This window comes from Zosterops lateralis, assembly GCF_965231275.1.
Source record: "Zosterops lateralis genome assembly, chromosome: Z".
In the NCBI taxonomy this organism is placed as follows: domain Eukaryota; kingdom Metazoa; phylum Chordata; class Aves; order Passeriformes; family Zosteropidae; genus Zosterops; species Zosterops lateralis.
The window spans coordinates 11,065,212-11,088,977 of record NC_139800.1 but is presented as its reverse complement, the minus strand read 5'-3'; the positions used below and the strand labels follow the sequence as shown (position 1 = coordinate 11,088,977).

At 38.0% G+C, this 23,766-nt stretch overlaps 1 protein-coding gene across 2 annotated transcripts; it reads right to left on the bottom strand.

Annotated features, from left to right (window-relative positions):
- Positions 1–5,077: 5,077 nt before the first annotated feature.
- On the bottom strand, positions 5,078–23,291 carry DEPDC1B (DEP domain containing 1B; the record flags this gene model as incomplete). 2 transcript variants are annotated; one of them, XM_083883644.1, is made up of 11 exons in its annotated part: positions 5,078–5,746; positions 6,062–6,247; positions 6,946–7,122; positions 8,622–8,788; positions 11,677–11,817; positions 12,249–12,296; positions 13,311–13,441; positions 16,231–16,358; positions 18,571–18,706; positions 22,544–22,809; positions 23,244–23,291. In XM_083883644.1, 11 exons carry the CDS (start codon positions 23,289–23,291, stop codon positions 5,585–5,587), a joined length of 1,590 nt encoding a protein of 529 aa, XP_083739770.1. In that variant the 3' UTR covers positions 5,078–5,584. The 2 variants fall into 2 exon arrangements, with proteins under 2 accessions (XP_083739770.1, XP_083739771.1); XM_083883645.1 differs by lacking the exon at positions 6,062–6,247.
- Positions 23,292–23,766: the final 475 nt, after the last annotated feature.

The window sequence follows — 23,766 nt, the reverse complement described above, 5'->3', positions numbered from 1 at the left end:
GGAACCAATAAAGAACAGATAAGAGCTAAATCTATTGCTAATTTACCTAAATCTTCTATATAGATAACCCACCTTCAATAAATTTTTAGCAAAACCCAACAAACACTATAAAATAACACTATAAAATAAACGTATAAGTTCCATCGCTAAGGAAAGCAAATTTGTCATGCAAGAGTATGTTCTCTATAAAGAACTAAACCAATGCATTTAATAGGCTTGAGCTCTACTACTGTGTTTAGGCTTTCCCACTAAAATTCTGAATATATTTTTTCCCATTTTGTGCAGCTTTGCATCAGACTCATTTACTATTGGCTATTTGGATCATTTTCAGCTTTAGATACCAAAAGTTTTTAAAAAAGCAATGAAATTGAAAATAACTGTCTAGAACCAACATTGTTTAAATATCCTGCCTCTTTTGATTACTTTCGAAAGGGACTTCACAAACATATACCAGCTTCCTTCTTTTTAAACACACACTAAATCTTCTCTTTGTTATTTAATTAGCTTGGCAACATTAAATGCGAGTTAAACACACAAACAAGAACTCATGAAAAGGAATTTATGTTACATAATCTTACATAATTATATTTAGTAAATTTGTCAATTCTTTTTAGTCAGTAGAATGCAATACTCACTTCTAAAACACTACTTATATAGAAAGAGATGTCCTAGATGCATAACTATTCTATAATCTGAGATTCTGCAGCAAAAAAAAATCAAACCCCAAAACTGACAGCAAATACAGGGGGAGATGCTGATTAAAAAATATCATACTGCAAATCTTTGGAAATAGATATGAAGTAAAACCCATTGCAGGGCTTTCTTTTTCTGAAAAGCTTCTCTCCTCCCACTTCTGTTTCAAGACTAATGAATTTATGAAAATAGTAGTGTTAATGGATGACAGCTGTTATAAAGTGCACCAGAAGTACCAAAGTAATAAAACACCTACAGAGTTGTACCTGTGAGTTTATGGATTTTAAATCTAAGATATATGAGGTTATCTAGAGGTCAAATCCTAGGCTCTCAGGCAACAGGAAACTTTAAAAATTGTGATCAAGAAAGAAAGATGGTTATTTGAGTTAGCACAGTCTCTGTGATAGAAACTCTTACAATGTAAAACTTCTTATAAAAGAGGGCAAAAAAAGCTATGACATATCACCATGATAAATTAAAAAGTGTGGTATATTAGCATACTATCTTCTTCACTTTAGTTCCTGTTTCCATTTAGTAAATATGAAGGCAAGATCACACAGATTTTGCCCAAGTTTTCTCTGATATGAAGTAACATCTGAAAATAATTTCAGAAAATAACATTAGTCATCAATCATTCTCTGTAATCATGAGTGTAAACAGCTGGTATCAAAATTCTGACAAATCAAACAGGAGTTAAAGAGATCTCTCACAAAATAGGAGAAATTAAATAATCCTTACATATCAGCAAATAAGAATGGCAGCTATTATTCATTTAAAACCACAGGACTACACTAATGGGTTTTGCAGATGTCTGATTGTTAATTTAGGAGCTGGAACAAGCTGTGTTTATGCAAGGAAAAAGAGCAATGTTAAGCAAAGGCTCAGCTCCCCTCTCAAGAAAGGAAGATAAATACCATTATTTCCTCTTTGAGGAAGTGCTGGAGCAAAACTGTCACAGATGTGTCACAAATAACCAGTAGGTCAGGAAAGATGTTATACTCAAGATAGAGTAGAAGGTGAGGAAAAGTAGGTTGCTCTGCTGGGGCAAAAAACACAGCGAAAAAAACAAAACAAAACAAAACAAAAACAAAAACAAACAAACAAACAAACAAACAAACAAAACCCTCCAAAAAGTAGAACAAACCAACCAACCAACCAAAAACCCCCAAACCAAACCAAACAACAAAATAAACAACCTCCCCCAACACACAATGTTTCTGCTCAAAGACCTTGCTCAAAAAGTCTAACACTATCTTGACAACTAATGGTGTTACAATAGAAGTTTCAGTACTATGAAGTTAAATATTATCCAACTTTAACAAGAATTAGGTCCTACTTACATGCAAGATTACACCAGATGCTCCACTTAGATGACAAACACAGGTTTAATAACCAGACCAAGAAAGCAGCAACATCTTCTGCCTTTATTGATTCTTCCCTCTGATGTGCTTTAAAAGAATGTCAGCTAGTCCTCCATTTAATGAGGGTCCTCAGAACAGTCATTAGGATAAAAAAAAGAAAGTTTGGTTGTGCGTCTCATGGTTCAAGAGAAATAAACCTGAGGGGAGGCCATGATGTTCAGTCTTGGTAATGTCAAGATACTGTAGAGCTTTAACACAGAAGTAGATGGTAAATTCCTGAGAAAGTTAATATCAAAAATGAAGCTCCTATTCCTACAGTTTAGGGTTAGATAATCTCTGTTTTTTCCAAGGTATTTTATCAAGCTTACAGTCTTCTCTGAATTAGCTTTCAATATTACTTTTTCTAACTTGAACCCTGAAAGGAATAGGCAAATTTACCTAGCTAACCTTACCTATTCATCTAGCATATTTGAACTCAGTTCAGCTGTAAGGAGCCATACTCACATGACTTCTGTTATTGAAATAAGCTTTTCTAAAGCGTCTCCCAAGACAGAAGCACAGCTGAAATTCAGTCTGTGAGATTATGATCTCAAATAAAATTCCCTCCCTACAGTTCCTTCAAGTTTTTCAAAGATATTTTGTATTTTTCACAGCCTTGGGAATTGTGAGCAAATGGACTTTTTTGGAGTTTTTTTACCACACTCATGGAACTAGATCTCTGAAACAAAAGGACAATCAATTCATAGAAACATATGGCTTATCTTCAACTTCTCATCATGAAAACTAATTAGTTGACTTTAATTGCTGTTTAAAATAGACTCAGGAAGGCTACATATTTTTTTAAAGTAACAATAGGGAAGAATTCAATAGGACAGCAGAAGGCTTATTGGCAGGCAATGAGATTATTTCAAAGGGCAGATAGATTGGCTTCAACTTCTACTCTGCAATTTAGGAAGTGATGGAAGAGATCACTTAGGATGGGCTTCCACTTTTAGGCAAGACTTGCTTCCAACCATCTTTACTCGTTATTATACTTCATGGATTAATGAACTAAGAAAATACATGTGAGTAGTCTAGTTATAATCAAAGTTTGACAGCATGTAATACAGAATAATCCAGCACATCTAAGACTTTCTCACCCTTGAAGGCCTAACACAAAAAGTTAGAAATGGCCTCAGACCACTTTTAAAGTAATTTTTATATTTTCTTAATATTTGAAAAGTGTACCTTTCTGTATCAAATTTGCTTAAGAAAAAGATTAGTGATATAAATTCCAAGTATCTCTGTAAGAACAGATCATGAAGATGTGTACTGTTCAATATCATGCTGCCCAAGAAATAACCCAATCTATTAAAGCAACCACCTTGTAATGTACATAATGAAACTTATTGACTGGTTAGGAAGTTGGCAAGGTCCAAATGCTGTCAATATTGCATTACATTTTCTACTAAAATGTCAGAAATTTGTTGAGATGTCAGCTATCTTCTCTCTGGCATAGACTCCCCTGACATTCAATATGCTATGAAATGCTGCTCTTCAAATCTCTAATGGATAGCATGAAATCACGACTCCAGGTATATATAGGAAAAGGGCAATGCTTTAATAGATAAAAAGTGCTCTCAGAATCAGCTGTGTAATATGTACAATCAAGTTATAGGTGCGCTAGATTTCATAATGCAAAACTAATCAAATCAATAAATGCATGTACACTACAATGTCACTTCAATACTTGAATTCCATTTTTAGAGGAATCTCAAGGCTTTAAAATTTTCTGATTACGTATATCCTATTGTCAAGCACCCAGCTTTGTACAATAATATGCAGTAAGAAATGGGGGGGAAAAGGCTATGTTGCCTATCAGAACAGGTCATCATTACATAAAGTTAATTGAATTTCAAGAGAAGCTCACTCAAGCTGTAATGCACCATATGAATCAGAAACTTGAGAATTAGTTTTCAAAAATAAATCTGCCATGTTAGGGTCAGCAATGTTGCAACCTGCCCTGAGGCAGGTTTACTGAGGTTCTTGTTAATAGATCCCTCAGGGCAGACTAGAGTGACACAACACTGAATGAATGGTGGGGGGTTTATAAATAAAAAGACAGATAGATAGAGAAATGGATGGATGGATAGACACAGACAGATAGATAGCAGGTTGATTTTGGAACAATTTGGTTAAAATGGAAAGGAAGGATGTAAGAGATTTGGTTATTATCTACAGCAATATAGCAATATAAAAGTATAATTATTACATTTGAGAAAACATCTAAGGAAAATAAAAAGAAAGGGTAAGAGTAGATAGTGAGGAAAGATATCACCACCCTATGAGACCTGATTGTTGCAATTTAGATGTCCAGTTGTTGAAGTGACAGTTACAATTTTGATCCATCAGGGATTGGGGGAAATACCTGAAACCCAAAGTTCAATGGGCTCAGCACCTTCAGGTGGGAATGCCCAGGTACTTCTCCTCAGGGAGGAATTTTACAGTGCCTCTTGTAATTCTGTGGATCATGTGCAGTCCTCTGGTGGTAGGCTCAAAAAATGAGTCTGGGGCCAAAGACACAACCCATGTTTGTCATGCCAGTGTAGTTGAGCCAGTTCTGCCTTAACAGAAGGGATGAATAGGCTCAGGCATAAGTGAATATCTCTATCTCCCTCAGGATGGGAGAGAATTTTCTACTTGAGCCAGTGGTGTAAGGGAGGAAATTGGCATGATATAAACCAGTATCCCACATTGCAGGGTCTGTTTCTTCAAGTGTTTTGCCTTATCTGTCTCAAACCCCAGCTTGCTACTACACAAAGGTGGGTTTGTCATGGTCATCCTCTGGTGATGGGTGCTCATCCTCTCTGCACCTGGGCCATTCTAATGTAGTTTAGAGGTTTCATACCACACACCCAAAAACACTCCCCCCCTTCACCTGTGGCTGAGGGGTGCAAACAAAGCACCTGCTGCTTTTGCAAACAGCCAATTGGTTGCATCATCAACTTTTAATATTACAGTCTCTCACAAAAAGCAAAGCAAAATCCAGTGTTTCATACTTACTCAAGCATGTACAGTAAGTTAATCCCTCACACTATATGTGCACAAATACAGCCTAGTTTATGTAAGACACTCATTTTCAAGGAGGAAAAAAAGCTATTGACTAATTAGAAATAATACAATACATACATTTAGACCTTAAAATGATAGTCAAACCAAACCACAGCAAGTGTACATTATCACCCATATATAGAATAATCCCCTTCAGTGTGTGGTGGGTTGGTTTGTTTAGATTTTTCTTGTTACCGTTTTCTTTTTTTACTTGTTTTAACGTAACAGACATTTAAAAAAATAATGCTTTACAAAAAATACTGATAATGGTTCACATTACTACAATCTTTTACTACAACCTCTTTTTTCAACATTTTCTATGATCTTAGCAATATCCCCAGTAGTTTTTTTGAGTAACCGTGTGCTGCTCAGGCTCCTTTTGCATGAAATCCATTGACAATGCAATGTCTCTGTTCATTTGCTGATATATTTCAAACTATTTACATCCGAAAGCTTCTGGTTCTGTGAAATGGTTGAAAAGGCTTTTTTAAGGCCCACATCAGTATTGGTGGTTTCTGTTTCGTTTTTTCAGGAAAAAGCATTGCTTCACTTTCAGGGGTAGGAAATCGTACTCTGTACACTTCAGGGTAAGATTTCTGAAACTAGAAAATACATTAATTCAAATTAAGAATTTGTTCAAACATGTACAATAAAGGATTAAAGTGAAGCTTGCATTTCTGGGGCAGGGAAATTATTTCTCTAATGGACTTTCTACACTTCTATATAGAAAATTAGGATAATAGTTCTGATTTGGGTTTATTTATCACAGCATACTTGTTCTAAATTATTATAAATCTTGAAATCTCCAAGCATAGGCATTATTTTCAATTTTGGTATATATCTAGAAGAACACATGTCTAAGACTTGATAAATCTTTTTGAGTTGAAATTAGAAACTATGGAGAAATTTTTATTTACTTGCTTGAGCTTCTTCTTTTTATCTTTCACAGATATTTCTTTATTCATTACAATTTCTTCCAACAAAGCTGCCAGTGGTTCTTGAGAGCCAGTTGCCCTTTGGTATTCAAAATCACTTGTACTGATTTGATGACAAAATGATGGAGGAGGAAGTGGTGCATCACTATCAGCCCCAGCATATTTTATCTGAAGACACAGTAAGAAAAAACAAACAAACAAACAAACAAACAAACAAAAAAAGAGTAGCTATGTTTTCTGCAAAACACTTCCAGAAACTGGCTTAATCAATTGACCATCCCAAGCCATTAAGTACAGGAAATACTGAATAGAGAAGCTAAATTCTAATTTTTATCTCCAGCCCTAAATGACTGAGTTTCATAAATCAAAAAACATGACACAAAGAAAGCCTGTTCAGCTCTCGAAATAAATTTAAAGTTACTTTTCCAGTAGAAAATTGACAAAAGAACTAAAAACCATTTTTGAATAAAAACAAAATATAGTATCAGGAAACAGAAAGATGAAAAAACTGAGCAAGTAAGGATGGTTCTAAAGAAAAAAATGTCAGAACATTAACATGGAAATGCTTTATAATCATTCCATTTTCTTCACTACCACAAACATAGTTTCCCCATTCCATAGGAAGATAGTGCTGACAAAGAGAAAAACAGATTTGAAAGTTCTTGTCTCTAAACAAATTCAAGATTTGTTTAGTTTCATTTAAACATATATTTACGGTTGAATATCAATAGTCAAAATTAATTAGCTCTTCAAAAGCTAACAGAGACAGAACAAAGTCTTTTAAAAACTGTTGATCTTCAGAGAACAAAGGATAAATTCAGTCTAGAAACAGAGAGACATAAGAGGTTTTTTCATTAGATACTTACTTGGACTCTCTGGAGATGTACAACATGATCCTCTATGGAAGACTTTAAAGCAGAAGGAACACTTAAGATCTCTTGATAATTATCCATGAGAAAAGATACTAGTTTAGCAGCAAGAAGTTCATCCAAGTCTATTTCATCCTTTGAGCAGAGAATACAACGGGAAAACGCCTGAACCATCTGAGGAAAAAAACCCACATCATTACCATGTATTTTTCTGTTTGGGAATGAGGAGTAGAGAACCAGGCTGCATTTAAAAAGTGATCTTTTAGAACAAATATTTTAACATCACAACATTTACTTCAAACATATCAATATTTTTTTAAAATGTATTATGTTCGGTGACATTATGTGAGTGCACTGAAGATTGTTCCTGCCTCATGCAGATAATCCAGTCCTGACATTAGATATAGAATGGATGAAATCCATTTTAGTCTCAATACTTTGTCAGATAGCTACTTCACATGGCTATTTAAAGAGGGCATATGTATTTATAGAGATTTTTTTAAATAACACAGAAATGTAATAGAAATTAGGCACCAGAGGGAAAACTTAATACCACTATTCTGAAATCATCAAATCAAGTTTCAGGTCCAGTTAACTTCAGGTAGACTTATGCTCAAGCACTCAGTTACAAGTTTGCGCACCAGTTAGTTGAAACATTAAAATAACAGAGGGCAATAAAGATTTCTGTCATGTACCATAGACTACATTGCTGAATTAAAATTTAGTACAAAATACTCAGACTGTAAGGATTCACTTCTAAAAACTACATTTCAATTACCATAATAATTTCAATGAGAGACCACTTACAGTTAATTAAATTATAACCTTGGCAGTAAAAAATTTAATTATTTTAATCAAATACTATTCAGAGTTCACTAAAAACTTAATTGCTGTGGAGTGCATTTAGATTTGTGCATGCTACTATAGGATTTTTACAGAATGGCTCTGGAGCTTAGTTTTCCATTGCACTTAATTTTCAAAGACATTTTAAATTAAACAAAATAAATAAATGTTTTTAGTTAGTTGGAATTGTTAAGTTATGCCTAATAACTTAGTAATAAGGTGTTCCAAACATCAGTGGAGTGATATCACTACATATGGTCGGACAGAAGGAGCATTAGCAAAAACTGGAGCTTACTTTAAAACTTCTGTGTGTGGTGAAAAGAAAACAACTACTGAAATAAATGGTTGGGATTTTATTTTTTTTTTTTTGAATGGGTGAAAACAAGTCAATCAGAACATTCAGTTCTATATTTCTAGCTATGACTGAAACAGGCAGTCTTTTTCATTCACACTGTCTGCAGTGATAAAGAACACAAGACCTGATCTGGTTTGGCGTTTTGTTGGGGTTTTTTTTGGTTGATTTTGCTTGCTTGTTTTTGAGGGTTGCTTGTTCATTCCTGCTTTTTTTCTACTCAATAGTGAAATCAGTAGTGATCTAACTTTGAAAGGTAAGGAAACCTCTAAATTCTGAGCAAGTTCTTTGTGTGCTCACAAATTATCATGAAATCCCACTCTATTCAAATTCAGATTAGCTTTCTACAGAACTGGGATAGACAAACCAGTTCCTTAAACAAGCAAACTGTATTTTGTTCATACTCTCCAGTAAGAATCTTTAACCTGTGCTGGTCCAAAAGCCTGTCCAGATCTTTTACCTTACACTTAATACCTACCAAAGTTCTGGTCCTCACTGATTCAGAAAGAGGTGGCAAATCCTGGTTTAGACTAATTCTTGCCATCATTCTCACCAACAGCTGTAGTCTTTTTCTGTTCTCTGGTGGCAGTAGGAGACAAGATATTTGAAGAGCTTCTACAGCCTTGCTGGGTTTTTGCAGTAGTCCTGGTTTATATGAGATTAGATAGTTGGGGAACATTTTTCAGTTATATACTTCTATAACATTTAACATAATATTTCTAAATCTAACTCCCAGTATTCCTTTCTTACTCATTCAAGATTGCCTTAGAACTCCACTCCCCAAGGAGACTAGAAAGATATTAGTAGAATTGGACTACTAGGACTTGTCAGAAGATTTTCTTCTAATGCACTGGAAGACACTGATAACCATAACTAACAAGACATTAGAATACATGAGAAATTAAAACATATTGTTTCATCCTTTGCTCTTTTATTACCTCAGCACTAAAGACAACTGAATGGTATGCACAGATATATCACCACATTAAATAAAACGTTAAGTGTCTGACAACATTCAGAGGGAAAGGAAATGTGTTTATGCATCAGTGACATCTGTGACAATAGCAACATATGCCTCACACCTATAGACATTAAATCTATGCCTAACTCTGATTACAGACTCTTGAGAAAACACTCCAGTGAGCATGGTAGAGATATTTGAAGACTGGACAGGCACAGTAGAAAGCGATAGTAGTTTAGGTACCTATAGAAAATTACCAAAATATCATCTTATTTTAGGTTAAGGCTCAAGGAAGCATCTATTATGATGGTCTAAACAGCACTGGTGTCAGAACAAAAGTCAGAAAACAAAATATTTGCATGACTGAAATTTAGCAGTAATTTCTGTTAGAAAAGAAACAAGGAAGAAAATTGAGACTTTTTTTTTTTCCATAGGACTATAGAAGTTGGAAGAGATCTCTGGAGATTATATGGACCTCTTAAAGCAGGTTCATCTACAGGAAGGTGCCCAGGAGTGTGTCCTCTCAGGTTTCAAATAGCTCCAAAGACAGATCTTCCCCTGGTCAACACCTATAAAAACTTCCTATAAAAATGCTGCTCTTTATGAAAATAAGGTTTCCTGTACTTCTGTTCCTGCCCATTGACTCTTGCCCTGTCATTGGGTATCACTGATAGAAGTCTCGTTCCTTCTCCTTCTTTACTCTTCTCTTATCAATCTTTTATACTGACTACTTAGATTCTGCCTGAATCTAATCCCTGAGCCTTCTCCTCTCCAGACTAAACAGTCTTTGTTATCAGTTTCTTCCCATATGACACATGTTCCAAGACTTTAACAATTTTTAATTTGTTTCACTGGACTTGCTGACTAGTGCTGAGGAAACATGTCTCTCGACCCACCAGAAATGCGCTTTATGCAGTAATGGATGCTGGTGATACTCTTTGACTCAAGGACACTGCTGGCTCATGGTCACATGAGGTAAGTGCCCACCAGGACTCCCGAGTCCTTCTCAGCAAAGCTGCTTCCAAACCAGTCACTCCCAGAATTTACTGGTGCATGGGATTATTCCTTCTCAGGAGAGGAGTTGACATTTCCCCCTTTCTGAGCTTTATAAGATTTCTGTTTACCCATTCCTGCAGCCAGTTGAGGTCACCCTGCAATGGCACTACAGTCCTCTGCTGGATAAGATACTCTTTTCCATTTTAGTTATCTGCATGCTTGTTTAGAGAACTGTGCTCTTGTTTAGGACAGAATGTGCCACCATCCTGGTCATTAACAAAGTGTTAATCATTACTGGCCACACTATCAGCCCTGGGGTGGTTCCCATTGACTGACATCCAGTCAGACTCTGTGCCACGGATCACAACCCTCTGAGCCCAGCAATTGCACTGATTCCTGAGTTTACCTCACCTCCCACCCTTCCAGCCTGAACGTCCTCAGGTTGCCCAATGGAAGACAGTGTTTTAGTGGTTTTTTGTTAGAAAGCTTTACTATTCTCAACACAAACAGTACCCATCACTATCCCCTCATCCATCATTTTGGTCAACTCCATAGTTGAACTTAAAACAGGAAACTGTTCCTTAAGAAAAAGAAGTGTGCAGTAGGTAAGAAGTTCCAAGGAGACGGGTAAAACGCTGAAGTTAATTTTCATAGTAAAGCTTTTTCTAATTTCAAAGGAAGATTTGGCAAGCATATTAATGCATATATTTAGAAGAGTAAGGAATGATCCCATACCAACACTTCACTTTTTTTTTAAAGAGACCACAAAACTAATGTTTGACTTCTTGAAGCATTGCACAATTTTCATTCATTTCCACACACACTGGCATGAAATCTTTCTTCTAATTTTACATTTACGAAATACCGTGAAATAAAACAAGTAAAATCTGAAAGATGTGAAAAACAACGGAAAAACAAACAGAAACAGAGTATGAAAGTGGAGGAACAGGCTTACTTTTCAACTCAGTTGTTCTTTCTGAAATTTGATTGCATAAAATGTAATCAAATATTTTCCTATTACTGTCTTTCAGTAAATCATCTATAGGATTAGAATCGTCAATTTTAATACAGTATGAACCCCTGAAAAGTTCTAGTTAATAACATTGCTTCTTAAAAGCGCTACATTAGTTAGTGTCATTTCTAAATTAAAGCAATGAAGTATTTCAATTCCCTTCAAATGTCATATTTCCAGGGTTAAAAACAGTGCTTAAAGCCCTAATCCTTTCTAATCTAGACTTCAGTCAAGCAATCTCTAAAAGCTTATGAGAGTTTTTAAGACATTTAAGCATTTGTAAAAAAAGAAAAATCTGTTAAAATCCATCTGTTAGATGCTGAGCAATGAACAGAGGCATTTAATATTATAAAGACAAGCAATGAAAGACTTTGAACTAATGTGATCAAAAAGACACAAAAAGAAAACCACTGTGTAATATGAAATAAATTTAAACTGTTCTCTATGTAGAATGGAAAGGACAGGTCCTAAACAATTCATCTGTGACAGTACTTAAGTAAGGCAAAATAACTCCAGGAAATTAACATTAAAGAATATTTTTTCGTTACATCCGAAACTACTTACCTAGCACACTAACAAAAATATCAAAAAAATGAAATGTGAGGAGAGGTTCTTTCATCTGACCAAAGTAGTCCACTATAGTTTTGAAGACATCTCTTTCAAAGCCTGAGTACGTAGGCTGCTTCAGATCTGAACAGCTGGGCCCTACAAGGAACAAAAAAATGAAAACAAAAAGGAGCAAAAAAGAGAGAGAACACTGACTTTCAGCTACCAAGCAGATCAGAGTTTTCTAATCCAGCCCATTAAAATGGATCTTTAGAGAAAAAAAATCTCCAAAATAAGTGAAATTTTATTGACCTATTACTGCACTGATCCAATAGGTCTAGTGAAGATACATAGTGCAGGAAAAACATTAATATAATAGTTAAACCTTCAAATAATTCATTTAAATAAGCTCCATTGGAAGAGTATCTGCTGACAACAGGTTTTTCCAACTTTTTTTTAGAAAATTGTCATAAAAAAGACTGAAAGTGAATATAAATAGGATTTAATAAAGTGAAGACACAGTCAGTTCAATTTATTTTTTTGGGGGGTGGGTTCTTTGTGAGATTTTTTCCCCTTCTGAATTTACTTACAATTTGCTAGGCATTTCATTGCGGATAATATCCAATGAGGTAGTTCCTCTGCAGAAGGAAGAAATAGAAATTAAAAGGAGGAAGAAAAGAAAAAAGAAAGAAAAATATTCAATGCTAGACAAAACCAAAGCTGAAAACACTTTAATATGTTCTTCCTGTGTAGCAAACCAAGTGACTCCAGAGGCAGGCTATACCTTAATGTAGGATCTAGCTTGAATTACACCTCTACCTCAGTACCTCCACTACTCTTAAACAGTTATGCATTCTGCCCTTGCAGCTCAATCAGCAAAACAGGTCATATTGCAAATCTTTAACCTACCCTAAAAATAAAACCAGACTAAACTATTTCTAGATACAGCCCTCCTCAGTGCTATACAGTGAAGAGTTTACTTTTTACCAAAGATGATGAAAAGCACTCATACATTCAGTTTTGCCATTTCTGCAAAGAGGGAGTTAATGTTTTGAGATGGTCCAACTGCCTTTGAAGTGAACATAAATATGCTCTGAAGGCAGTTTTATTCACAATCAAAGCAGGTTTCAGTATTGTATTTAATTTCTCTACAAATCTTATGAAAAACGTGGTGCCAATAATACTGTGAAGGTTTATTTTTTCCCTGATGTGTAAAACAGCTTTAAACATGGTACTATCTTCAAAACACATTGACTGAAAACTCAAAACTCTCAATGTACATTGTGGCTCTCTCACAATTTTTAATACTTTTTTTCTTCATGTAAACACTCCAGTTCAGGTAGTTAAAAGGGTGCAGCTGAGAAAGTTATCTGGAAGTGATTAATATCCCTATATTTATAAATGGTAAAAAGTTGCTGCTGTTTCATATTCATTTTTCAACCCTACAAAAGCCAGAATATGGAATGAACCCTGACTCTTACTATTGGGATATCAGAAGAGAATAATAGCATTTTACTTTGTAAAAACTCTAGAATTAGATATGTTGTCACACAGGTATAAAGGTGCAAGAGGTTAGTGTAGATTAGAACTAATACTTAAATCCCAGTAGATAACAATATAAAAAATTAAATAAAAATTTCTAAAATACTCACTTGATTTGTCCTCTAAAGTGACAATGCCTTGCTTATTGACATTGTATACATTTTGAACTATATGTTTTGAATTCACAAGTTTTGTGTCTAACACTTCATCCAGAGAATCCAAACCCAAGACCTTTTGTAATCTGCAAAAATACATAAACACACAGTTCATACATCAACTAATCTGGAAAAGGCAAACACGAAGTATTAGGATACAATTCAGAAAAAAAGAGTCCTTCGTTTCATAGAGAATATCTCCAGTTGGATTACAGCTGTAAGAATCATACAGTGCAACTCCTGCTCCTCACAAAACTGCCCAGATTTATGGAATATCCTAAGATGGAAGGGATCCATAACGATCAACTCCTGGCTGTGCACAGCACAACCACAGAAATTATACCATGTGCCTGAGAGCATTGTCCAAATAACTCTTGAACTCTGTCAGGCTTAGGTGCTGTGACCACTTCCTGAGGAGTCTGTTCCAGTGCCCAACCACCCTCTGGATGAGGACTCTTTTCCTAATCTCCAATCTAAACCTCCTCTGGCAACTTCAGGCCATTCCTTCAGTCCTGTCACTGGCCACAGAGATCAGTGTATTCTCCTCCTGTATTTGCATCACAGATTGCACTGCAATATCCCCTCAAGCCTCCTCTTCTCTAGGTTAAAGAAGCCAGGAGACCTCAACCACTCCTCATGTCTTCCCCTCTAGACCCTTCACAATCTTCATAGCCCTAAAAAAAAGTTTCATTTTAGTACCTAGAAGAGGTTCAGTAATTTCAATACCTAAAATTATACCATACAACTAAGAGCATTGCCAACATGCTCCTTGAACTGTCAGGTTTGGGCACTGTGACCACTTCCCCAGGGAGAAAGTTCCAGTGTCAAGTCACCCTCTGAGTGAAGAACCTTTTCCTAATGTGGAGGAACTTCACCAGACACCACTTGATTGCTTTCCTTGTGTCTTATTGCTGGTCACCAGAGATCTTCCATATCTCCCCTCTCTGCCTCTCTGGGAGTTGTAGACTGCAATGAGGTCACCCCTCAGCTTTCTCAAAGCTTTTGGTGACTGTACAGCTTTTTGCTCTATCCAGACCTCACTGCAGGCCCTGTCTAGCCTTGAAGGAGTCCAAAGTTCCTTCTAACCTAGTATCATGGACAAACTTTAAATACATCAATTCCTGTATCCATATCATTTATAAAAAACATGAAAAAGCACTGGCCCTAGAATGGAGCCCTGCAGAACCCCGCTGATGACTGCTTACCAGAGATAACCACATTTACTACAATCCTTTATGCCTGACCCATTACCCAGCTCCTTATCCAACAGGATTATGGACTCATCAAGCTGCATGCTGGACACTTTACCTAGAAGGATACTGTGAAAGACAGTATCAAAAGCTTTGCTTAAATGCAAAGCAATTACATGAACTGGCTTTCACTGGTCAACTAGATGGGTAACCTTGTCATAAAAGAAAGTTAAATTGGTTAAGCAGTATTTTCCCCTTCTGAAACTGCCGGCTATGACCAATGACTGTGTCTCTCAAATATTTTTTTTTAACTCCCAGAACAAGCTTTTCCACCATTTTAAGGACACCAAAGTGATACTGACAGGCCTGTAATTACCAAGGTCTTTGTTCTTTGCTTTCTTAAAATTGAAAAAATATTTGCCATGTTCCAGACAACAGGGACCTCTCCAGATTCCCAGGATAAAAAAAAAAAAAAAAAAAAAAAAAAAAAAAAAAAAAAAAAAAAAAAAAAGGAGAGAGATCCTGCAATAACATCATCCAGCTCTCTTAATACCCTGGGATGAATCCCATTGGGCTTCATAGATTTAAGCACATCCAGCTGGAGCAGAAAATTTCAAACAAACTCAGTGTCAGCTGTGAGTGTCCCCATTCCCACTGTCATACTCTTCTGATACAGAGCTGTGGGAGTCTGAGTGTAAATTATCAAACTTAAAGAGGTCAGGACTTTCTGTCAGTTGAATAAAGAGGCCAGGACTTCCTGTCAACTGAATCCTATTGCTTGCTGACCAAGCTGTCAGGGTTTCAGCATCCTTCCACACAATCTGCTGTGCCAACCATCTTTGCCCATCCTGGTCTTTTGGTTGCTAGAGCTCTATAGGGGCCTTTATGTGAAGGAGGGGCTTGGCCACCACTGCCCCTAGTCTCACTTGCCCAGGTCCTGTCAGCTGCTACCACGTGAGCTCCAGGCTACCCAGAGGGTCTCTCCATTCGCCTCAAGTTTCCTTTGTTCAGGGAACTCAGGACTAGACATGTACTAAAACCCACTGCTGCCCATCATGCTGTCACCAAAACTGCTAACCTCAGCACTGAGTGCATTACGTGCAGATAATGTGTTGGGTTTACACTAAAGTGATCATTAGTAAGACCTCAACTATGCTGTAATATCAGCTAGTGTATGTTATGTTTTTTCCTCTGCAGAAATAGTCCAAAGCAATTATTTTCGCTTTGCATAGGATAGTCCTTTTGAATACAGTAAAGAATAGCTGAATCACAAAGCTTCGGCACTCAATGAGCTACTCCATTTATCTCATACAAAGTATTGTATTTGCCATTGAAAGGTTTCATAGTACTTCTACATAAGTGCTTTTATTTCCTAGCAACAAGAAAAAGAGACAGAGAAAAAAGTAATTAAACAAGACAAAGCCCACACAACAAAGACTTGTATAACACAACATGCAGAAGTCAAAAGGTACTAAGCACAGTAAAGTTGGGTTTTTTTGCAGACTTTATTTGCTGAATTTGTTAGCCAAATAACAAGCGGTAGAGTTAGTCTAGACACTGTGGCTTTGAAGGCAGTGATGAAAAGTGAGTGGGTGAAATTACAAGTGTTACCAGAGAAGACAGACAAGACTATTACCTACTACACAGTTTTACTATAACAGCAAATGACTCATAAGTATACTTACCGTGACAAAGTCATGGATTTCCATATCTCTTCTATATTTGTTTGTGTTAGCTCTCTGCGGAACACAAGTTTGCATCCCGGTACTTCCCCGATAGCAATGCTGTGTCTCTTATACCACATCTCAGAGTTCTGAAATCAGAGAGAACTCTCCTCATTAACAGGTGACTTTTTCAAGTGTTAAACAGTATAAAATGTTTATAGAATTGCAAGTGTTCCTAAATTCCAGTGAAGTCTTTAGGATGCAAGTGTTTGCATTTCAGAGAAATGAAATGTTTTCTCAATCTTGCACACACCTTTTCTCAATTCCATAACTTGTCCAAAGCTGAAAACTTATCTGTGTCAGAAGAGCCATTAAAGTTCAGGAGTCAATGACCTTTAATCCTCTGTTCAAGTCTTATCCATGATTAAAATCTATTCATCTACCATTTTAAGATTAAATATCTGTTTATGGAAAAGTTATTGGAGGATTATAAAATGAGATTCAAAAGAATCAGAATAAATTAACAAGGGTTCAGCATATACCAAAAATAACTAAACATTAAATTCAATAACAGGTTCTATACATAGAGAAAGTAAGAGCAAATCACTACATCTGAAGGCACCCATCAGACCTAGTTCACCATTATGACAGTGTAAAGTGAAGCTGAGAATGCAGAATGACTATCCTTTATGCAACCTTCACATCCTAGCTTAATTCTTGAAGATTGTCATCAAGATATCAATGGGTCGACATATATTGCAGCTTGTATCAGCAGTATCCTTTTCAAGGCAAAAATCCTAGTCATTCCAGTTCTTTGATTTACACTACAGACCAGTGCTAAAGCACATTAAAATATTCCTTGTCATCACAACCCAACCACAAAATGCACTCCAGGAATGCACTTAAATACTCCAAGCACTAATTGTCTGTCATTCCATGGCAGATTAGACTAGAGCTAGTTGGAAGCAAATAGCACCCGCTGAAATTAAGGGTCTGGTCTTCCACATCAGTGTTTCATGACACAGACCCATGCTCATCAATCCACACACAACCACTGAGTGCTCAGATGGATGCTGAAGCAATTCAAAGTACCAGCATTTTCAGTTGTCTACATCAGCATTCCAGTGGAAGATAGACTTAATTATAAAAGAGGTATCAGAAAGAAGCTTATACCTTTGCCTCACTTGCAGTCCACTGTATTAATCCAAACTGCCAATGGAAGAGATTTTGAGCTATACTTAAACTCTACGCTGCATCTGAGTCAGATGCAGAGGCAGATTTTTGCTAATTCTCATCAGACCAGGATGCTTGGATGGCAATTGGGAGCACAGTTGGAGGTTGCAACATATTACACCTTCAACAGTTACCTGCTCAGTAACTAAAATACTCTATTCTCTTTTCTTGTCTTTGGCACCATATTTTCTTCTGTCTTGATCTTCTACCTACTTTTGAAGTCCCAATGGCCATGTTTTTCCTCCTCCAAAGCTTGTTGTAAATGAAGGGTGCACTTGATTTGCACACAATTGGATTGTAAATATGGAATAAACATTCATTCAGAACATTTAGATGTTCAGCAATATGGTAGGAGCTACTTTTCCAAATAGACTATGGTTCATCAAGAAATCTAAGGCCAGTGTCCTGCTCTAAAGTACAGTAATAAAAACGCAAAAATCATCAAAGAAATCCCAAGTTCACAAACTATGAGAACACACACATATAAGTCACACTGAAGGAAGAGCTTGGAACATATATAACTCCAGAAGTCTAGTCTTTTAATGTCTGTCTGGGTGAACAGAGTTGATACAGTTTTGGTTTACTAATAAAAGCAAGATTTTTCAACAACTTTACAAAGGCTACATCAATCCAGATAAGTATGTGGCAGGATGATTTTCCATGCTTACACAGGATAACTGAAAAATCGGGGGCACTTCTTAGCCAAAACATATTCTTTATGAAAAAAGAAATTGAGTCAGTAACAGGCTTATAGCAGCTAGGAAGCTTGTAATAGTGTATATAATCCAACACATGAAGTGTCCAAATATGAGTTACAGTGTGACTATTTTGTCTTGTAATATAATAAATGCCCTATTGGAATTTGAGCAAACTGGAATAAAATACAGGAAAATACACTCATGTGGAACTCAAATTGGTCAGGACATTGCAACGTGTAGCACAAAGAACACTAGAAGCTTACTTCTCCAGCAAACTGTAAGAAAAACTTTACTTCATAAAAGTTATAAAATTAAATGCTAAATACTTTTATTTTAAAGTAAGTATTTTGTGACAGAGTGTAGAGGTCATCAGTTCAGTTTTGATTTCCAAATATGCTTTTGTCTGGGGAAATAAAACTGGGTACATTACCATTGCAATGGATTTCACCGGGATGTGTTCTTGAGAATGGCCAGCCTTCGGTTCATTCCAGTCTGGAAATTTAATTACTTCCTTTCCACATGAAGGTTTCTTTGGATATGACTTCAGTGGTGAGGAAGGAGGAAATCTACAATTAGAGAACATTTTTAAAGTCTCTGACTGCCAACCTAATCCCTATTTACCAATGCAAAACTGTAGCCAGCCTTCACATGCAAAAATACAACAAATGCTTTGGACATTCACAGCCCAGCTTAATTCTCTGCAGACTGGTGTTACACGATATGTAAAACACTGTGGACTGTCTTGTTTGCCCTCCAGCTGCTGCTCCAGAACATTCAGGTCCTTTGTTCCTCCCACGACACAGCTGAGCCTTGGGTGAGTGTCTGACATCTCATACAGCACTAGCTGTCTTTGCACAGGCATCGACACAGATCTTCACTAGAAGATGTTGATTCTGCTGAAAAAGCTGTGGGTATGTTTTCCCCCATGTCAAGTGCGTTGTTAGCATGCATTTCCTAAAGCAAAGCTACATAGCTGAGTTGCATGACTAACACCTGGATTTAGTTAGAGTGCATGCAAGTGTCCATACAAAGTTTTGCCCACATTACCAGGTTCTTCTGCATTTACACGCTTTCTGTGTGAAGATCATATCCTGCAGTTCTTTTCTGGAGTCTTTTTCCAGCTGGTTTTGCAGGTAACTATTTGACTTCTTAAGGCATTTCAAGAAGTGCCTTGAAGAAATTAGCAGAAATAAGCCCTAAACCAGCCCTTGTAGAAAAGAAGGAAAACAAACTATGCAGCTCGATCAGCATCAAATTACCGCTGAGCTTAGGTGAGAGTACGTACAAAGTAACTAATGACAGCTATCAGAAAGACAAATCAGTTAGACAGCAACACGTCTTCAGACTGACCCGGATCCAATCTTGCCTACTTTCACTCCCAAGTTTTAGGTGCTGAGATTCCTGATGCATTAAGAAACTGCTTAAGCCTCACTCACTCTTTTAAATCAGGATGCAAAAGACAGATTTGTCCATGACATTGCAATAAGAGCTTGTACACTGCTGGATAGCATGCATATGTATCCTACCAGAAAAAAACCACTTGAGAAATCCTGAAGTTTCTCCAAAATGTCACCCCATCCTCTAAAGGCACTTCAGACATTCAATAAGATTTTAATTTAAATTTGTATTGCAGTTTGGTTAGTCCAGTACTGTTACACTGAATGGTTAAACACATTGATTGTTTTGACCACACGCACTGAGCACATTCCGCAGTGCTGTTCCCACAGCACATGTGCAACACAGAGATACCACTTCCATCAGGCAAACCCTCAGAACCACCACAAGCACCTCAGTCTAATCCTGCAAGATTTACTCTGCTTTTTAATGGTAAGACAGACAAGATGGCAGATGTTCAGCTGTTGAGTGTTCTCAACCATTGTTCAGATATTAATTAAGAGTTTAATGTTAAAATAAAACATATCTGTCTTTTTCCTTTGCCTTATACTATTCTCAGTAGTTTCCTGTTTCTTCTCCACTTCTTCACAATTTTTAGCTTTGCATCATTTGCTGCCCTGATTAGGAACCAATCAGTAAAAGAATAAGTTCTTACAAGCAGAAAAAGGAGGTGCATTCTCCTTTCTCAGGTAGCATCACAGCAAGATCTAGATGGAGAAGGATTAATGTCACCCAGAGCAAAGGACTGAGGAGCATTCCAAGGCTGGCACATCATGATCAGAATTGGTTATAGCCAGCAATACTAGTTTGGGGAGTTTATAAAAAGAGGAACTAGAGATACCTGTTTGTGTCTAGAACAAAGGATGTAGAACAAGGTCAACTAACAGTGATGTCTGTGATATAACAAGTAATGCTGCTGGATTCCCAAAAGATTGCTGTTATTGCAAGAGTGCTAACTCTTTTGTTTTTAATAGAATGGCTTAGATTCCCCCAAAAATGTGTAAAGCTCAACAGCTTCCAAAAGAGTAGCTTCTCATTCATTACTGTAGACCCAACTGAGCCAATAAGTCAGGACACACTGGTAAGTCTGTTACTATTAGAAATTACATGAGATCTCATCTTCACATTTAATACTTGCCAAATACTCTCAAGCAAACCAATTTTTGACAATATTTCTTTTGCATACTCTGTGGACAAACAAGAGCAGAGAGCTACACTTACATGTGAAGTTAATGAACATCATAACTGTGCACCACAGTGCGCAGTTACAGAATGTTAACACATAAATTTATACAGAAGGTATGAAGCATCTAAGTATTTCCAAAGTAAGCACTGCCAGTAGGATTGACTCATACCACTACCTCCATCAGCACTGTGAGGAGAAAAAACTCCTTCTTTTACATGTAGTATTAGGAAAGTCCACCAGAGGGAGCTGCCAGGACATTGAATACGTGACTAAAATAGGCTGGAAAACCAATGTTTAGCTACTTAAATAGGAGAGAAGCAGGTTTTGATACTTAAAGCCAGGAGTAATGTGTATAGATTATTTATGCACCAAGACCAGTGAGGAAAAAGCTGTCTCCAGTCCAAGATGCATGAAATGTATGCATGTTTAACTGAAAAAAGTTCAATTAGTAAATTACTTATTCTTTCAGTAGGAGGGGGAGAAAGAATATCAGAACAAAACATATAACAAGAGTTCTGTTGCCCAATAGTGGATCAGTAGGCAGAGCATGTAGAAAATTAAAAGAACAGAAATATTTCACCCAGCCAACTTCCACAGTCCACAGCTCAGTAAGTCATGACTGAAAATATAAAGAAATGAAAGAACAAAATAATTTGAATATATAGTCATGCTAATGAAAAATAATCAAAAAAACCACACAGCCACACAAACAAGGCAAAACCAAGCCAAAGAAATATAGCATAACACCAGTAGTTATCAAACCCCATATTAAATCTCTTGACAAGAATTAATGCCCAGAAAAAAACCAAAAGATCAATAGAATCAAATGAAAAATTGAGTTAATACATATCAAGTGGGAATTCAGTACTATCTATTTCCCCACAGAGAATATTAAGAAATCATTCCCTAAAAATTATTATCTAAAATTTGAGTCTATAATAATAGCTATAAGTACAAGCATAAACTTACTGCTAACCTTTTTTCCCCTAATGTTTTGCATGACAAGAACTTCCATTTCCTTAAAAGAAGGCTCACCACGATAAAAGTTACAAATCCATACTTGAAGTAATGGTCATCTTTATAATACTTCTGCACCAAACAGGACACTACAAGATGGTACAAATTCAGAACCTGCAACTTCTGTCCTCCCCAACCTCAACTGAGGTCACAAGAGGTCAAAGAATCCAGTCCAGTAATGCTAAGTTTTTATTACAAAGAAATTTCTTTTTCTCTGTTTACAAGCCATCACCTGAGACGCTCAACCATCCTTGAGGATAAGCAAATAAAGCTTTGTCCCTTGCCCATCTACAAACCAAGGAGTATAAAAAAAAAAGTTACATCATAAATGTCTTAGATTCAGAAAGCCTTTCTCTTCTCTCACAAGAAGTGGAGACAATAACCAAAATAGTCAGGGTGTTGAGGTGAAGGAGGACAATTGGAGCTGGAAAACCAATGGCATTTTCACTTCCACCTACATGTCTTAACGTGTACTTTTCCAGGACCAAGAAACCTGATGCCTGCCATCGGCAATCAGAACTCGATACCATTGGAAGCTGCAAAAGCTTTTGTTGATATTCAAAGAATGTAACTGAATAGAAGCGGCCTTCAAAAAATGTTTCAAAGCAGACAAGAAAACTGAAGTCGAACATCAAATCACGGCAGTTTCCTGTTGCCGAGAATATTAAAGCCCTTAAAAGGAAAAGGGGAAAACAGGTGAACGCCCTTTCAGAGGCATTCTACAAAAATATTTGTAAGACATGAGTTATTATATCCGGTTGTTTCCAAAACACCAAATTTTTTCTATCACCGTACACAAGCTTACCGATATAAACGGCCATCCTCTTCAAAGTCCTCTTTGCCCCACCTTCCTTTAATGTCTTCGATAACATGATTTTTCAGGAATTTTTTTAGCAACTTAACCGTTTGATCGCGGGTCACTTCGGGGCCAAAGTTTTGGTTGGAGCCCAGCAGCTCATGCAGGCAGTCCACCGCCTCCGAGGCTTTGAAACAACGCTCGTAGCTCTTGAAACGACAGCGGTGCTTCCGTAAGGGCATCCCAGCACGGAAGAGCTCGATTATCTCGTTCCACTGGGAAGGAACAAAGCAAATCGTTACGGGAGCTCTTCCCCCAGGTTTTCCTGCGACCAGAGCGCAGCCGGTTCTGCCTGCAGAACTACACACTGTTTTTACCACCGAAACCAAAGCACAGGCTTTAAACCGCCGAGAACAAACACCAGGTTTAGGAGGCTGAAATATTTAGAGCCCCACACTACCTGCGGATCTACCGATACGGCTCTAGCCTCCCTCAAGTTTTACCGGGACAAAAGGCCGAACCCGCCGCTCGGCCTGTCCGGCCTCTGCCCCCGCCAGCCCCTGGCGCCCCCGCCCCGCACAGACGCGGCCTGGCAGCAGCGGCCGGCACTAAGGAGGCCCGAGAGCGAGTGGCGGCCGGCGGGAGAGGCGCGGGGGGCGGCGGTGCGGGGGGCGGCGGTGCCGGGGGCGGCGGTACCGGGGGCACTCACCAGGCGGGTGGCGCGGTACGGCCCGGGCCCCACCAGCCGCGGCTCCATCAGCGCGGCCGCGCCGGCTCCGCGCCGCGTTTGAATCCGGCCGGCCGCCGCCGCCTTCGCCCATTGGGCGGCGGGCGCGGCACGTGACGGGCGGGCGCCGTCTGTGATTGGCGGGACGGGGCGGGGCGGGGCGAGGGCAGGGGCGGGGCGAGCACGGGGCGAGGGCGGGGCTGAGCGTGAGGGGGCGCTGTGGGGGCGCTGCTGAGGGCGGCGCCTCAGGCTGAGGCGGGGTCGGCGTGAGGGTGGTCAGGTGTCCCCGGGGTCGGTGGCCCTTTTCGCCGTAGCGCCCAGCAGTAGGGCAAGAGACAACGGGCAGAAAACTGATACAGTGTGGAAGTTCCCCATGAACATGAGGAGGAACTTCTTTGCTGTGTGGGTGTGGTGTACTGGGATAGATTTCCCAGAGACGTTCTGGAGCCTCCCTCATGGAGATATTCCAGAGCGATCTGGGCTCAATCCTGTGCCGTGTGCTCTG